At 37.0% G+C, this 18,902-nt stretch overlaps 1 protein-coding gene across 2 annotated transcripts in view; it reads left to right on the forward strand.

The window, feature by feature from the left end:
• The window catches only part of GLRA2 (glycine receptor alpha 2), a 204,727-nt gene that overhangs the window by 54,974 nt on the left and 130,851 nt on the right, over nucleotides 1-18,902 (forward strand). For both annotated transcript variants that reach the window (XM_082447202.1, XM_082447201.1), the window contains exons 3-4: nucleotides 8,119-8,186; nucleotides 16,384-16,607. In XM_082447202.1, coding sequence (XP_082303328.1) covers nucleotides 8,119-8,186; nucleotides 16,384-16,607 — 292 coding nt within the window. The remainder of the gene's footprint in view (nucleotides 1-8,118; nucleotides 8,187-16,383; nucleotides 16,608-18,902) is intronic.

Below are 18,902 nucleotides of genomic sequence, written 5' to 3' on the forward strand. Positions count from 1 at the left end.
TATAAAAGAACAAACAAACAAAACAACTAATACTAAACTTTCATTGGGTTATTTGTATGGAAATATGTTAATATAAATGTTTCAGATATTACATGAAATTTCTAAAAATCTTATATGTTCTGGTATAATGTTATAAGTCATAATCCTAGTTATTACTTTAAAATGTATATCTCAGAAATAACTAAGTTTCTTGTCAACTGTCTTATTATGAACTTTCATCAAATCTTTAACCGTGGTCATTTTTAAGTCTTTTGTCATTTACAGACAGTTCTGGGTGTACTCTGATGCTTTTGCAAATATGTTCCTATAAAAGGGTTTCATCTTCAAGAAGTTCATGGAAAAGACTGACAAGTACAGGTTTCTGGTAACTGACTGTACTGCTGAATTGAATGAATAAGCATTTTCAGAACTCTAATGAAAAACTGATGAACTCATAAAAGTGCTAACAAAAGATCAAGATGAAAAAAAAAATTAATTACATGGGACTGAGTGAACCGATGAGGATGATTATAATTTTTGTGACTTTCTGTTTGAATTAAAAAAAAAATCCCACAAGGACTCAGAGGCAAAGAATATGCAAATCAATTTTCACTGCAAAGTAAAGGAGCTGTTACAGTGGAGGATTACTGGACTGAATGTCAATATTATGACATAGTATGAGTGTGTTTCATGTTTGGTAATTGCAATCATTGTTGCTTTTGTTGTGGTCATCCATGTACAATGCTTGGTGTCAGTCTATTTATCTCTTGTAAAAATAAAATACAGTGTGTGTGTGTGAAAAAAAAAAAGAAGAAAGATCTCAAATCAGTAACCTAATATTACACCTTGAGGAACTAGAAAAAGAAGAGCAAACTAAACCCACAGCTAGCAGAGGAAATAAATAATAAAGATCAAAGTAGACAAAAAGAAAAAAGAAAATAGAAAAGCAATTAGAGAATCAACAAAACCAAAAGTTGGCTCTCTTAAAAGACCAACAAAAATTACAAAACTTTAGCCAGACTGACAAAGAAAAAAAAGAAGACTCAAATAATTAAAATCAGAAATGAAAGTGGGGGCATTACTACTGACCTTACAGAGGTAAAAAAGAATTATAAGAGAAGACTGTAAACAAATTAAGTAACCTAGATAAAATGGACAAATACCTAGAAATACAGAAATTACCTAAACTGACTCAAGATGAAATAGAAAAATCTCGGACTTATAACAAGTAAAGAAACTGACTAAATAATCAAAAACCTTCCAACAAAGTTCAGGACCAGATGGCTTCACTGCTGAATTCTTACAAACATGTAAGGAAGAATTAACACCAATCCTTCTCAAACTCTTCCAAGAAATAAAAGAGGAAAGAATACTTCCTAACGAGGTCAACATTACCTTGACACCAAAGGCAGATAAATACACCACAAGAAAATAAAATCACAGACAAATAACCTTTGTGGATATAGATGCAAAAATCCACAACAAAATAGTATCAAAACAAATCCAACAGTGAAGTAAAAGGATTATACATCATGGCAAATAGAGATTTATCCCAGGAATGCAAAGGCCGTTCAATATAATGAAATTGATCAAAGCAATACACTACATTAATAGAATGAAGGAAAGAAAACATGTGATCATCTCATTTGATGCTGAAGAGGCAGTTGACAAAGTCCAACATCTTTTAACAGTAAAAAAGGAAAACCACTCAGAAAACTAGGAATAGAAGAGAATTTCTTCCACACAACAAAGAGCATTTATGAAAAATTCCCAGCTAACAACATAATTCAACTATATGCCTTCTACAAGAGGCATACTAAATGGTGAAAGACAAAGCTTTCTCCCCAAGATCAGGAACAAGACAAGGATGCCTGCTTCCACCACTGCTATTCAGCACTTTATTGGCAGTTTTTTCCAGAGCAAATAAAAGGCATCTAAATTTGAAAGGAAGAAGTAAAACTATCTCTATTTGCAGATGACATGGTCCTATACATTTAAAACCCCAAATAATCCAAAAGAAAACTGCTAGAGCTTATAAATGAATTCAGTAAAACTGCAGCATACAAGATCAACACACAACAATCAGTTGTGTATCTATACAACTGCAATAAACAATCTGAAAAGGAAGTGAAGAAAACAATTTGATTTACAATAGCATCTAAAAGAATAAAATACCTAGGAATAAATTAAACCAAGGAGTGAAAGATTTGTACAAAGCAAATCACAAAACATGGCTGAAATAAATTAAAGAAGACTTTAAAAAATGGAAAGACACACCATGTTCATGGGAAGAAATATTTAATATTGATAAGGTGTAAATACTATGCAAAGCAATCTATAATTCAATATGACTCCTATAAAAATTCCAACAGCCTTTTTTTTTTTTTGCAGAATTGAAAAAGCCAATCCTCAAACTCATATGAAATTGCAAGAGGCCCTGAATAGCCAAAACAATCTTGAAAGAGAAGAACAAACTAGAAGGGTTCACAATTCCTGATTTCAAAAATTACAGCAAAGCTACAGTGATCAAAACAGTGTGGTACTTACATCAGCATAAACATCAGTTCTATCCAATGGAATAGAACTGAGAGTCCATACATCTATAGCCAATCGATTTTGACAAGGGTAGCAAGTCCATTCAGTGAGGGAAATACCAGTCATCAACAAATGGGGCTAGGACACCTGGATTTCTACATGCAAAAGAATGAAATTGGACCTCTATCTCACATCATATACAAAAATTATCTCAAAATAAATCAACGGCTTAAATATAGGGCCTCAAACCATAAATCTCTTAAAAGAAAACAGGAGTCAATTTTTATGACCATGGATTTGGCAGCTGAATGTCTGTTTGTTTTTGATGACACCAAAGCATGAGCAACAAAAGAAAAAAATAGGTAAGTTGGACTTCATCAAAACTAAAAACTTTTGGGTGTCAAACGACATTACAAGGAAAGAGTAGAGACAATCTACAGAATGGGAGAAAATATTTACAAATTACATGTCTGAGAAGGGTTTAATATCCAGAATATATAAAGAACTCCTGCAATTCAGCAACAGAAAGACAACCCACCCAATACAAAAATAGACTTTTCTCCAAAGAAGATAGCAAATAATCACATGAAAAGATGCTCAATGTCATCAGTCGTTAGGGAAATGAAATTCAAAACCACTTCACACCTACTAGGATACCAATTATCAAAAAATGGAAAGTAAGCATTGGTGAAGATGTGGAAAAATTAGAAGTCTTATACATTGCTTGTGGCAATGTAAAATGGTGTAGCCAATGTGGAAAACAGCATGGCAGTTCCTTAAAAAGTTAAACACAGAATTACCATACGACCCAGCAATTTCACTCCTAGATATATACTCAAAAGAACTGAAAGCAGAAACTCAAAGAATTCATTGCAGCATTACTGACAATAGCCAAAAGTTGAAAACAGCCCAAGTGTCCACCAACAGAAAAAATTTTTAAATGTAGTATATATACAATGGATTATTACTGAGCCATAAAAAAGAAGTTCTGATACATGCTACAACATGGATGAACCCTGAACTCATTATACTAAGTGAAAGAAGCCAGACACAAAGGACAAATATCGTATGATTCTACTTATATGAAATATCTTCAATAGACAAATTTATGGAGACACAAAGTAGATTAAAAGTTGCCGGGGGGGCTGGAGAGAGAGAAGTATGGGGCACTATTGCTTAATGGTTACAAAGTTTCTGTTTGAAGTGATGGAAAAGTTTTACAAATAGATAGTGGTGATGGTTGCACAACTTTGGGTTTGACCTTAGAAGTTTTATTAATGGACTAGAGTTAACATTTCAAGGAACACTCATGAAAGACTGAATGAAACAAAGAAATGATTTTGATCTTGAAAGGGAGAAAAAACTGATCTGCAGGAACAAATCCCCCTTGTTAAAGTGCAGACCACTTCAGCAGGACTTGAATGCGGCCTGAGTTTCTGGGACCAGCAAGGTCCCAGGCGGTGCTGATTCTGCTGATCTTCCAAACCCGCTTTGAGTAGCAGGGGATACAATAGTTACGATGCACTATTCACAGTGATCCTATTCCCTCTTACGGCGAATTTGATCAATTGATCCAAAACTGAAGATGTTAATGAGCAATAATCAATAACTCTATTATCCCTCTCAAGTAGCATAACTGTGACTTTACTTGGGTTACCAAAACAAATGCCTTACTCCAAAGAAGAGTCTGAGAGAGATATTTAGCAACAAAGAGGATCAGTATGGGATGAGGCTTGTTATACCTTGTGCTGGGGGTCAGGGAGGGGAGCCATTTTTCCAAATCCCTATGAAGTATTCTAAATATATTTTTTACTTCCATTTATACTTGAGTTATGGCAAGGTTGTTCTTTCTCATAAGAATAAGGCAAAAAATAAAGGAAGAGAGTGAAAAAGAAAGGAAAAGAGGGAGGGAGAGAGGGTAGATGGGAGAGAGGAGACAAGGAAGGAAGGGAGGGAGGGAGGGAGGGGAGGATAGGGATATGAGAGATTAGATGTCTACATAATTCTTCTTCCCAGTCAAATTCTCATCCAATTCACTTTGGAATATCTTTGCTGATCAATCAATTAGATGAGGTTAACTAGTGTTAACTCTTTCTGCAGTTTATAGAACACATTCATTTGCTGGTGCTCACATCTAAGAATGTGTTCTTGTTAATTAGAACACCTTAGCAGATTATTGGGCTAAAACACAGAGGGAAGGTTGTGCTGGCACATGTCAGGATAACTCTTAAAAGTGAAAAACAATTCTATCATTCAACCCAAAGAACTTGCAGGCATATTCCCATATTTAGGTAACTTCTATCCTTAGAATGAGTCTATTGGCCTCAGGCATTCTATCCCTGTAGTTTAAAAAGGTGTCCCTAAAGTTAGGCAGTTTCTGCCTCTTACAAACTCTGTGACCTTGGGAAAATTAATGAATTTCCTTTATGCCTCAAGTTTCCTCATCCATAAAATGGGGGACATGGAAGCATGTAATTACTGAAGAATGAAATAAGGCACTCATTGGCATGCAGCGAGGTTTTAATATATGTGGGCTCTTATTATACGCACGTGCTAATCCCTTATCAAAACAAGTTACTTTTTTTCTTCCCAAGGTTTTATATCCAAATGCAAATGAACCTTAAGGCAATGCCCAAGATTGAAGTGATCAGATGTAAAGGATTAAATTATCCCAGAAATGTACAAACCAATGGGAAATACCATGGTTGGCAGGTCAGAGGATATTATGCAATGAATCCAGTGCAGCAAAGTGGTTGAAAGTTTAGGTTTTTGGAATCAGAATGATGAGACATTGAGTCTCAGCTTCTCTAATTACTGTGGCATGACTTTAAGCAAGTCACTTAACCTCTCTAACCCCCAGTTTCCTCATCTGAAAATATTTATTGGAGCAGTAAAACAATTCCTCTCTTGTGAGGATTAAACTAGGTAATTTTTTTAATGTGCTTAGTACAGTGTGTCAATATGTGGTGGCTTAAAAAATATTTTGAATTCTAGCAATATACTCACACTGTCATTTACTGGGAAGGTTAAAAACAGATATATGATGGTAGGACCCAGCCTCCTAATTGGTTTCAAGCCAGGTGGGGAGGCCAGACAATCAGATAATGTACAGTACAGGACAACCTACATTTGGATTTTCAAATTCTTCCTGTTAAGATGACATTTCTCTCTTTCCTGTTTCTTTTCCCACATCATTCATTTTCTGTCTTGCATATAAAAATTCATGAAAGTTTTCCATCCTGAATTGGACCATCTAAAAGGAAATATTTTCTTGTGAAGAGAGGAAAAAAAAGCAAAGATACACAATTTCTCATGACATGCCTCTACCTTGTCTAATTTATTTCGTATTAGCAGAAGAATGTATTTGTTATAGAATAAAATTCTATGGCCAAGAAAGAGACTCTTTTTGTTTTTTGTTTTGCTTTGTTTTGTTTGTTTTGAGTAACCAAAACAGAAAAACAAAATCAAGCAGAGTAGGAAGTGACCATGGAGAAGAAGTCAATTTGGCAGATGCTGAATAACAGAGGGATGAACTAAAAGATGGAATATTTCAAAGATGCAGGCTGAAAATGTTTTGGTAATATGGTGGTGCCTATGATTCCATGCCTACAAACACTTCTTTAAAAATAAACACATTTTTTATGTTCCTATAAAAGGGTTTCATCTTCAAGAAAGTCATGGAAAAGACTCTGACAAGTACAGGTTTCTGGTAACTGACTGTACTGCTGAACTGAATGAATAAGCATTTTCAGAACTCTGATGAAAAACTGATGAACTCATAAAAGTGCTAACAAAAGATCAACATGAAAAAAAACAATTAATTACATGGGACTGAGTGAACTGACGAGGATGAGTATAATTTTTGTGACTTTCTGTCTGAATTTAAAAAAAAAAAAAATCCCACAAGGACTCAGAGGCAAAGAATATACAAATCAATTTTCACTGCAAAGTAAAGGAGCTGTTACCGTGGAGGATTACTGGACTGAATGTCAATATTATGACATAGTATGAGTGTGTTTCATGTTTGGTAATTGCAATCATTGTTGCTTTTGTTGTGGTCATCCATGTACAATGCTTGGTGTCAGTCTATTTATCTCTTGTAAAAATAAAATACAGTGTGTGTGTGTGTGAAAAAAAAAAAAAAAAACAAGTAATCCAAAAAAAAAAGTAAAATCGGGTTCATTGTTTTCATTGTTAATTGAATTAAAGAGATTTCAAAATAAAAAAAATAAATAAATAAATAAAAAAACATTTTTTTTCCACTAAAAACAGAAAGTTAGTTATGTTAAAAAGAAAAACAGCTCAATACATCTCTTTTACCCAAACTCCTTGCTCCTTCTTTTACCAGAAGTCCTTGCCTGGGGATGTACATTAGTTGTTGAGCCCTTTTCCTTTCCTCATTTTGAGAACTCAACGTGGACTTGTAGAAGTAAAAACATGGCGCTCAATTGTGGGCACAGCTGTGTTTTACTACCAGCCTTTGAGGGAGGCCTCAAGTCAAACTCCTCCTCATTCAGATCCTACCGACTTGTTGGGTACTGAGCCAACTGGGGTGTAGCTTGCACCAGGTTGCTGAGCCTTTGTCAAGTGAAAAGAGACAAATTTCCACAGGGGAAAGCAGTGAGTGAATAGACAGTTCATGGCAGTATGAACCATTTCTAATCTCAGAAAGCATTATGGGGAAACTACATGAGGGCAATAAACATATTGCTCAGCATAACATGAAACTGGAAGTCATCAGAAAGTGATTTATCTGTTGTCAAAGGGCAAAGAGTCTGTGGCCATACCCCTTGAACACGTCTGATTATACCTGATGTCTGAAGCTAAGCAGAGTCAGGCCTGGTTAGTGCTTGGATGAGAGACAAAGGGCAAGAGGAAAGAGAGTTAGTCCCTCCGTCTCTGGAGGAAAAAGTAGGCTCTTTGTTCACAGCATATCTAGGATTAATAAATCTTTCTTTACAGTATATTTACTGAGGCAACAGTCTGGACATTAAGTGACACTGCTGTGTTTGTTTCTTAAAATGAGCTAATTTTCTTTGATTTTGTATTTCTGTGCATCATTTTTCATTGGGGGGGGGTGGTCACAGGATATAAAGAAGGAATAGGGTAAATTCAGAGGTATCAAGAGAATCAAACTAGATCCACTGATTTAAAGGGTATCACACGAAAGGAGGTGGATATTCCTGACCCATCCACAGTTCAAAACGCAGCTCCATTTAAACTCATAAACGTGGGCTATTTCATCACCATGGGCGCCTACTGTTGACATCTACAATGTTGATGAGCCTAAGGTCAAAGAAAGTCACCCACCCAAAAGGCAATTTTGATAGCAACTATTGACAGTGAATTCCGTTTAATAGTCTTCAGCTTATATTTTCCAAATCCAAAACTCTTCAGGGTAAGTTATCATTGCATAACTGTCATTATTGGAAATGCTAGTGGGAATGCTATCACTGTTAACCTCTCTGGGTAAAACTTTTTTTTTTTTTTTGCAATCTCACCATCATTTTAATTTTGTTTACATCTCTAGTCATTTGCACAGATGTTGATGGAGCTGTATTTTTGCTTCAATGTCTCTTGCAACATTCTTATTGCGTTCTGCAGGTCCTCCAGTAAACGTTACTTGCAATATTTTTATCAACAGTTTTGGATCAGTCACAGAAACCACCATGGTAAGTGCTACAACGCCACTGGCAAGAGAAAAACGTGACTTGATTATGCCATGAACACAACCTGTCAAATTTTCTATTTATTGTTCAACTTGCAGGGCCTCCTGTAAATGTTACCTGCAACATATTTATCAACAGCTTTGGGTCAATAGCAGAAACTACAATGGTGAGTGGGACTGAGCACTGAAGCCATCGTGTGAAGGAATGGGATATGCGATCAAAGAGTACTGTTGTATATTTGTGGGACATTTACTGAGTGCCAATTTCCAAGTTCATTCACCTCTAGAAAACAATTAGTTATTTATTTAAAATTCAATAATCTTTTATCCATCATGCCAGAGAAATTTTGGAAACACGTGATGTTCGGTTAGATTTAGGTAGAATTATCAGTATTAAGCATGGTTTATAGTTAAGGATATTTAAATATTTGCATCTCCAATGTTTCAGAAATACAAATTTCAAAGTTTGGGAGATATTTTTCATATAATGGGAAGTTTTAACATAATCAAGCCTCAGACATGCTACACTTAAGACAGGGGTCCCCAACCCCCCGGCCTCGCACTGTTACCGGTCTGAGGCCTGTTAGGAACGGGGCCACACAGCAGGAGGTGAGTGGCGGGCTAGCTAGCGAGCGAAGCTTCATCTGCCGTTCCGCATCGCTCGCGTTACCACCTGAACCACCCAACCATTCCCCACCCCCACCCCGCCCCCGGTCCATGGAAAAATTTTCTTCCACGAAACTGGTCCCTGGTGCCAAAAAGGTTGGGGACCACTGATTTAAGATATACGCCAAGGAGCTGATCTTACAATGAACACACACACACACACACACACACACACACACACACACAATTTGGTGGCAATAGAAAGTTGTTGCAAGTCCAAAGCAGTTACATCACATGCATGGCTTTTCCAAAAAAAGAAAAACATAAACATAAAAAACTAATACAAACCCATCACACTCTAAGGGCAGACATGTTTCACATATATGAAAAAGATGTCAGATACTGTAAAATCCACCCAGATTCCTTATCAGTGTCAAGATGGTGTTGTTGCCTGTGACACAGCCTATTAGATCAGTAGACTTACAGTGCTAGGCTATTGTGTGGAGATTACATTTTGGGTAAAACATTTTCTTGGCCCCCATGCAATTTAAGTCCTAAGTCAATTGGCTGGTTCAAATTTTCAGTACTATGTAAAGTATACAGCCATATTATTGGATGAGATAGAAATAAACTATAGTTGAGCTTGACTATACTACTATGGTGGCCGATGTCCTAGAAACACTCAAGAAGTGAAATAATGAGCATAATGCCATTGAGAAGTAAAAAATAGTGTTCCCCTGTGTTTATGAATTCTCTCTTTTAGGCTACCAGGATTGTGTTTAACAAATTACTGTACTTTTTGGTGTCCTTGATGTTAGAAAAGAATAATTTACCTCTTATCACCCCTTTCCACTGGCAAGTCAGACATAATGCAACTCCACTACCTGTTTTAATATTATTCTGACACAGCATTGTCCAGAAACGAGACTTTTGGGGCTTTGACAGTATGTAGTGCATTAAGAATTTTACCCAACCAGGATAGTTTTGATAGGGTTATTAAATGACTCATAAGAAAAGCTGAACATGGAAAGAAGACTCCAACTCTGTACTTGGCATTCAGTTTCTGTCTCTCCCCTCCTGGTTTATCCTGGTAACAGAGGGGCAAATCTTCCAGACGCCCAAATCACTATCACCAGCTTTACACGATGGCATTCAATGACAATATTTGCACGACCTAACGCTGATTGCATTAATTAGACCCTTAAGTTGCTTTGATTAAATCTCCTCATTGCATTTTACCCTCAATCAAAAATGTAAATGTGCACCTTTTCAGTGTTCATTAATGCAAGAAAAAGCTAAACATTTAAGGAGATGAAAATGGAAACGATGGATATCCTTGCTTTCCTGTGTCTTTAAGAGCTACTGAAGGTGTTTAATAAATGGGCTGCTTAGGTGCTTCATGGCCACTTATTAAGGTGTCCTTTGTCGTGTTTCCTATGCGAAAATTTGGAAATCGTTGTCCAAGTGTAATATCAACAGCCTGTCTATTCTGCTGTATGAGACGTATTGAATCGCATGATCAGAAGAATGATGTGTATTGTGCTTCTTTTATTTCTTAGCTTCTGATGTAATGACAAACTGAATTTGGCTTTTAAAAAATATCTTTTATTTTCTTCAATTATGGCTTTTGTGTGAAACTAAAAAAAAAAAAATGTTTTTTGAAACTCTACCATGCTTAAACCAAAGAATAAATCCTCATGTCATGTAGGGTAGGGACTGGCAAACATTTTTCTCTAAAAACCCAGACAGTAAATACTTAAGACTTTGAGGACCAGACAGTCTCTGTCACAACTACTTAATTCTGCCCTTTTGGCATAAAAGCAGCCATAAACAATAGTAAGCAAATGGGTGTGGCTGTACTCCAAAAAAAACTACTTATAAACACAGGCTATGGCCAAATTTGGCCCACAGGCCATAGGTTGCCAACTCTGGGATCTAAGGCACCACTATTTAAAATGGACATTATTCAGGGGCTCATAAGAACATAAGAATTGCTCCACCTTGAAAAGGTCTTACTTTCCCAGACCCCTTAGGCCCTGCCTGGGGATCTACCTGATGTACCCACAGAGTGTCATCACAGCCTGAGCTTCCCTTACCAAAACCCTGAGATTCTACCATCCACGAATATTCTCACAAAATGTGACTCAAAAAAATGGTCAAAAAAGTTAAACAGAAACAGATTCTTCCTTGAACTGTCTTTAGTTGGAGTCAAGACATCAGGCCCTTAGGTTTTATGCACAGTAATATATGTAGTCATTGAGGACGTTGATTAGTGCTATGGGGGGGGATAATAGTTTTGCTTTCTCTATGTTTTCTGGAATGATTATTTTCCAAGAATGTCTCAGAATTTTGAGTTTCTGAACATGTTGATTTCCCTCTCTTCCCGCATGTCCCACTCTTATCCCACGACCCTTGATAACATTATTGAAGAATTTAGTTTGGATGTTTGTTTCTAAATAAGAGGCAATAATTATCTGTTTTAAGAATGTGATATGACTTTCTTTTGGTTCTATCCAGTCTGCCCTCTTATGTTTGATGAAATCCCACTAAATTACTGCTGGTACTAACTGCCCACAAAGATTAGGCTCACTTACAGACACAGTATTGCCTCTTACTCCTTTGGTATGTTAGTGTTTAAAGACTGTGCTCACAGGACAATATATTTGTGTTATTCTAAGGAATATTTTTAAGGATCATTATGATCATGCACATTATTTCAAAATATGTACTTCTGTTCATTAAGAGTCACAGGGACCTGGTGATGTTCATTACTAGCTGACCCTGTGTTAAAAGTATTCAGTGGAACAATTTTTTTTTTTTCTTATGATTCCAAAAGACTCAGAAGACCAGTAAGGGATGTATGATGAGACAGGTTACCTTTCAGTTTTGGAACGTCAGTTTACCATTTCCTTTTCTTTCTTTCCCCTTTTCCTTTAGCTAGTGATGGCAAGTGAATTTACAGGATGAGGAGTGTATTTGCAACCGCCTCCTTCCTACTGTAAAGGCATAGTTTGGGAATATCGATAATGTCAGTAAAGGTCAAGAGTATCTGCATGCCATCTGCATACAGCTGTCCCCAAGGTTGGGCCATCAGAAAATGGAGAAGAGATAGTCTCCTCAAAGTTTCCAAATGACTGCCTGGAAGGATGTGGGTGAATAGAGTGTGATTTGGACCTATGGGTGCTGGAACACTCCCCATGCTACAGCAGCAGACTCAGACCCTTTCCTCATTTAATAATGAGAGACTGCAATAGGGGGAAGGGGGTAGAAAGAGCTGAAAGTGTACAAAACGTGTCCACTTGGAGAGCATCTCTAGCATATGGTTCCAGCTCCCCAAACTCTTCCCCAAATTCCACATGCTCTGCTGGTTACTGCTACAGGGTGAAGAGTTGTTTTATCTCCGATCTGAAATCACGTTCCTAAAGAACTGGATAAGGTGTAGATAGCCTCTTAGGAGAATGCAGGCTATGCTGTAACTGCTGGAATGACATTACAGGCTCCCTTTCATTCTATAGGTGCATAAGCAACTCATAAGGAGATGCTAACTTACCAGGAATAGCAGGTAGCTACATTCCTTATTTCTGACTTTTTAAGGGAGAACCAAGAATCTACCTAACATTTTGTTAATCTGAGATATAAGGTGTCCTTGGTCTCTAAATTAACAATGCAATGTTAAAACCTGGATTCATCATAAAGCAACTGCCCCCCCTCCCATAATTTCAAATTCAAAGCTAACTTCCCATATTCAAAGCTAGCACAGACTCAAGATGATGAAAACTTCACTGCAGTGTAGCTAGAAGTTAAAACTAAAGTGCCATATAGGTCTGTGGGAAATCCACAAAGCATATCTTTGTCTCTAATAACTTTATAACATAATTGGATTGAAAAATATATACCTATAAAAATAAAAAGAGAGTAGTAGTAAAGTTTAATAATAATATTTATGAGACAGAGTGGCAATCTCTATGTACAAATGCTACACTAAATATAATAGTAACAAAATAATTCAATTTAAGGAAACAATCTTTGTGGCAATGGGCATAGAATTAGAAGGTACCAAGAAAAGTAAAACTTTAGAAATTCTAAATTTGATATGAAATAACAGTATGGAACATAGGTACTTTTATTAACTGTGTTAAGAATATAATAAAGATTCTATGACTTACATATAGCTTTTGAAAAAATAAAAGATATGTGTATGCTTTTACACAATACACATGTGCACACATACACATATATATATATATATACACATATATATATATAATATATATACATACACACACACTTTTTAATTTGAATGTTTCCATTACCTAATCTAGTACCCAGAGGGTCAATCATAGGAAAACAAATTTTAATACAAGGAAATACATCATTTATTTGAAGTAGAATCTGTCTCTGGAGAGAGAAGGCAGTATAAAAGAAAATTCAGTCTACACTTAAGCATGTCTCTTAATACTTACTTCTTTAATATTTCATTAAACCTAGAAGCAAAAATAAAGACAAAGAAAGGCTACAGAGCAATATAACTATCTCCTGTGGTTTGGAATATCTTGAGAGAATAAACCTATCTGTAAATAAACAGAGGTGATGCATAGATAAATCATGCGTCAAATTTGTACCCTACATTGAAAATGATAGTGAACTGAAAGAATTACAGAGGCACAGCCCCGGAAAATCTTTTCTTTGGCTATCTACTTCTCTATATCCTTGGGTGTCCTTTTCTATTCTTAAAGGTTTTAAGGGTTGCCATTTATTTTGGAATAATGTATAGCATCATGAACAAAATTATGGAAAATTTTAATTCCTATACATTATAAAGAACAAATACTCCCAAAATATCTAATAAAAGTCTTGTTTCATATAATTCCTGTCATTGTGGCGTAAAATGTATTTTCTCCTCTAACTTTTCCACTTATTCTTGCTTACAAATAGGCTAATTAATTTATTTTAAATTAACTGTTAGATATTTAATGGTTCTATTGTGATAAGATAGATTCAGTGCTCTTTTTAAAGTTCTGGTATTGGGAGAACCTATTTTATTATTTTAAATATATAAAATTCAAAACAGAAAAGCAGGAAACACTGGAGAAGAATACTTGTGGGAAAGACTTTTTAAAAAGATGTATTAATACATTAGCTGGGAAATTTTATATTGAGATTTTTTTTAAAATAAAGGTCAATGTTTTCATATTGTATGTCACTAACGTAATATTCTCTAGAGTCTCTCAAAATGCATCTTTAAATCATTCTCAGGTTCAAAGGAGGACTGCGACGATGTTGTCCTGGTGATTTTGCTGCCCAATGCTCGCTATCTGGCGTCTTATAGCCTCTCCCATTCTATGTTTCCTTCTTGGGTGGGGGGCTTCAATGGCCTCCCAACGGCCTAAGAAATTTAACCCATTCACCTCTGCTATTTCCAGCTGTCATTACTTCTTATACTTAGAGTTTTTCTACCTCCAGAATTGGCTAAGAGATGACATCCTCTTCTCTCCTACTGAAACAAGCTCATAGACCCCCACACACAAAATTTTATGAAGGATAATTGGTTCCCACCATAAGGGAAATAAAAGGGGTAGATGTCACACAGTGGAGACACTGCGTTTTTTTCCTTCAGGAAACCTTAAGAAAATCTCACAGCTGATCTATCCAGTGCCTATTTATATGCAAATTGGATTATTATATTTTCAATAGCCCCTGTTTTGATTTTCTACAAATCACACATTCCCACTCTTTACTCACACAAAACTCCAAAGGTTCCAGTCACTCCTGTTGCCGATGAAACACTGAACTGGTAATCTCTTTCCAGTTACTACCCTCTGGTCCCTTTGGACAATCCCCAAAATGCAAAATATGTGATGGGGAGAACTTTGAGGTTCTGCCATTCTCTTGGCTCACTCGTGGAAGGAGGGGGCAGCCAGTGAGCAAACAGAATGGGATGGAAGCCTGGCTGGTCTCACAACAGCACCCTCTTAGGTCTGGGAATTTGCTGTGCAAGCCTGGTATAATCCCAAATAAAAGTCAGCTGATAAAATTTTCCAAGTCAGAAAGTCCTTATGTTGTACAACAAAGAAACGTACGGTTATTTCTTTTAATATTTCAGCTTTTCCTAATAAGCTGGGTTCTGATGACTGATTTTCAGAAGTTAGTAACTACTTGATTATTAGCATTCTTTAAACCCACACTGGGCACTCTTTCTAAGAACTGCCACTTCCAAAATACTCTATCAGCCTGATCGTCAGGATGGCTGTATTTGGGGGGGGGGCGAGTCATGGGAATTTGTGGAGTTTAGTAATAAGCAGAAGGAACTGGATTTGAAGTTCTCTTCCATACACCCTGATCTTTATAACTTACTTACAGATTTTCTTTTGGCTCTAAAGGGAATAACCAAAACCGACCAACCCGAGGTGGTCTCCATTGTACCTGATAGAGTAACCAACCATCTGAGTTTTGCCTAGGACTGAGTGGGTTCCCTGAAAGCTTCGTTTTTACCTGAGGCTAAAACGGGAAAGTTCTCAGGCAAACCGAGGACATGTTGGTCACTGTTAGAGAAAAGTAAACAATGACTCAAAATCCAGGTGCCCAAACAAAGATGTGGAGACAAAGCAAATGAAGGTGAAAAAGGTAAAGGAAAGAGAGTAAGATGGGATGAGTATATATCACCCTAAATGATCACAGTGGCAGATGTGGACCACTGTTAGCTCTGAACCATAGTCCTGCTTGACTAGGGAATACTGTTGAAGCCTTTATTGGGTCTGCTCTGTCAAGCGAAGCAACAGTTTCCATGAACCTAAAGACCTTTGAGTAGAAATCCTCTGAAGAGAAGTTACTGTCCCAAGCTGATTCATTAGCACAGAAGAAAATTCCCATGCCAAGTGGGAATGACAGGGTGTACCTGAGGCTCCCACAGGGAGGCACACCTTTATCAAAAGGTGCTCAGATTAGGAAAACATGAAAAAGATTTCTGTTTTGATGAAGCATCCAGTTGACTACTGTAGATACAACCCATTCAGAGAAATGATTAAATATTTAAGAATTTCAAAAGTAAGTAGCTGTAAGGGAATTATCTTGTCAACATGAACCATCTTAATATTTATGTTGATGAATTTAAAAAATATTGCCCCATCATGTCAGAGTTTTATGATAAGATTTCTACTACCAAAATTACAGAGTGGGTTTTCTTCTGCCCAGAGCATCTGAGCAGATTGAAAATAGAGATCATGTCATTTCTGATTTGGAAAATGAATCGGTTTTATTTGACAATCTGCCATCACAGACTGACTCCTGTACTTATCATTACCTTTTTCTACAGCAAAATCAGATTGAGTTAGTATTATTTCCTCCCAGAATGATTAAATGAAACAAAAATTCAACCAGCTCAACTCGTTTCATTAGTGTTCTGGTTTGGTCAAGTCTTCTTTCCTTCTCGCCTCTGTTCCCACTCCTAATAGAATTGAGTGGTTTATTTTGACCAAGATATACACAGCTGGGTTTACTCAGATACCAACACTGCATGCATCGAATCAGGCAGAAGAGTGAGGGGAAAATATGCCAGAGTGGGCAAGAAGTAACTCTTACGCATGGCGTTTCTGTAGGACTACCGAGTGAATATTTTTCTGAGACAACAGTGGAATGATTCACGGCTGGCTTATAGCGAGTACCCTGATGATTCTCTGGACTTAGACCCATCGATGCTGGACTCCATTTGGAAACCAGATTTGTTCTTTGCCAATGAGAAGGGGGCCAACTTCCATGATGTCACCACCGACAACAAGTTGCTTCGCATTTCAAAAAATGGCAAAGTGCTCTACAGTATCAGGTAAGCTTCCTTCGGCTGCCCCCTGCTTCCTTCTTCATTTTTCTCCTGACCTAGAGCTGCATGATTCTGCAGGGCAGGATGTATATGAATATTATCCTTTGTGGTCTCTTGTTTATTATTTAAACTTAAAGTTGGTGAGAGTGCCAGTGGTTCCCATGGTCTCAGAAATGTAATTCACCATAACCAAAATATATTTGGTAGGATGGTGGGTAGGTGATGGTATCATATAAATATCTGCACAAATATGTTTCTATTTATTATTTTATTTTATTTATTTATTTTTGGCTGTGTTGGGTCTTCGTTGCTGTGCACGGGCTTTCTCTAGTTGCGGTGAGCGGGGGGTACTCTTCTTTGCGGTGTGCGGACTTCTCATTGCGGTGGCTTCTCTTGTTGCAAAGCACGGGCTCTAGGTGTGCAGGCTCAGTAGTTGCGGCTCGTGGGCTCTAGAGCGCAGGCTCAGTAGTTGTGGCTCACGGGCTTAGTTGCTCCATGGCATGTAGGATCTTCCCGGACCAGTGCTCGAACCTGTGTCCCTTGCATTGGCAGGCGGATTCTCAATCACTGCGCCACCAGGGAAGCCCCACAAATATGTTTTTGATTGGTTCAATAAAGGAAGTGCAGGCCCTTTCGTTCAATTACCACTGAGAATAACACACAAATTCTCATTTCAAATAATTATGCCATTCTATAGCATTTAAACACACACACACACACAAAGATTCAATGGCTCAGTATCGTCACTGACAGCATACTTTGAGCTCAGTGAATGGAAAACTGGTTCTAATCCCAGATCTACTTCTAACTAAACATGTGATCTTGATCTGTTAACTTTTCTTGGGCTTGAGCTTGGGATAGAAAATTTCTCAGATGCATTTTTGCTTTTTTATTCAAATATGATCTTCTCCAGAATATTTATCACCCTACAATCAAAATAATCACTCCCTTTTTGGAACTCTAATAATAGTTTCTCTGTGAATCTGTAAGGCTCTGACTTCTTCCTACCCCATATTTTGGCTACTTCTGTACACAAATATAGCATAAGAACATAGACTTTTGGAATCAGACAAACCTAGAATTAAACTGAAGCTTTGCCACTTACTAAGTTACATAAGCTATAACCTTCAGTTACCTTAATTGGAAAATGGGAAACACCATATTTATCTCAGAGTATTCTTGTGAGAATGAATTATATACAGCAGAGGTCAGCAAATATTTTCTGTAAAGGGCAGATGGAAAGTATTTTAGCTTTGCCGGTCAGACTGTCTCAACTCTGTCAGAGCTACTCAACTCTGCCATTACAGCACAAAACAGCCATAGACAATACTCAAACAATTAGGTGTGACCATGTTTCAATAAAACTTTATTTACAAAAACAGGTGGTGGACTAGATTTAGCTCTTTGGCCATAGTTTGCCAACCCCTGATATAGAGTAAATAAAAATACTTGCCACAGTTCATGACACAGAGTATGTTCTCAATAAATGAAATGATGGCTGTTTGCACTTTTAAGTTAACATTCTTTCTAAATAATAAGCTCTTTAAAGCCAAGATATTCGGATTTTGCATCTTTTGTAACCCCTCCCAAAGGGCCAAGACAGTGTATTGTATATGAGAGAAATCGAATACATTGAATAAATATTGACATTTTAAAGATCCTTTAGAGAATTCCGCCTTTCTCTCCAATCTTATTACCAAAAAAAAAAAAAAAAAAAAGACAGCTAGTGTCTTTGCAAATGATTTTCACAAGTTTGCAGACTCACCACCACCAAAACTGTATTTCACAACTCTATATACAATTTAGGTCTGTACTGTATATTCCATTCTTAACCCAGTAATTTCACAGCTTGCTGATGGCAGATAGCTGCAATGTCTTTTGGAAGGAAAGCGGCTGCTCATTTGTAAAAAGTGGCAAAGTCACCGCTTCCACAAAGAACCAGGGAAGCTTCCCCCACTTTATTTTTAAGAAACTTTACATTTATTTTTATAAAAATTTTTAAGGAAACACAGAATATTCCACATGGTGATGCATTTGGTGTAAGATGCAGTATTGGGCACAACCTAAGTTGATGTGACCTGATGAAATGGGACATATGTAGAGCATGGTGCTGGGAAGGAGAGTTATAAAAAGCAGCACAGGGTATCAGCTGCTCCAGCTAACCCTCTGGGCCTTGGGTGGCATTTGCTCTAGTAAATACCTGGCATCATGCACTGCCGAAATAAAACCAGGTTTTTTTTTTTCCTTCTGTTCTATAAAGGCCCTTCCATTCTAGAACCATGAAGAATATAATGTTCCCGA

This window comes from Balaenoptera physalus (genome assembly GCF_965194825.1).
Source record: "Balaenoptera physalus genome assembly, chromosome: X".
NCBI lineage: Eukaryota > Metazoa > Chordata > Mammalia > Artiodactyla > Balaenopteridae > Balaenoptera > Balaenoptera physalus.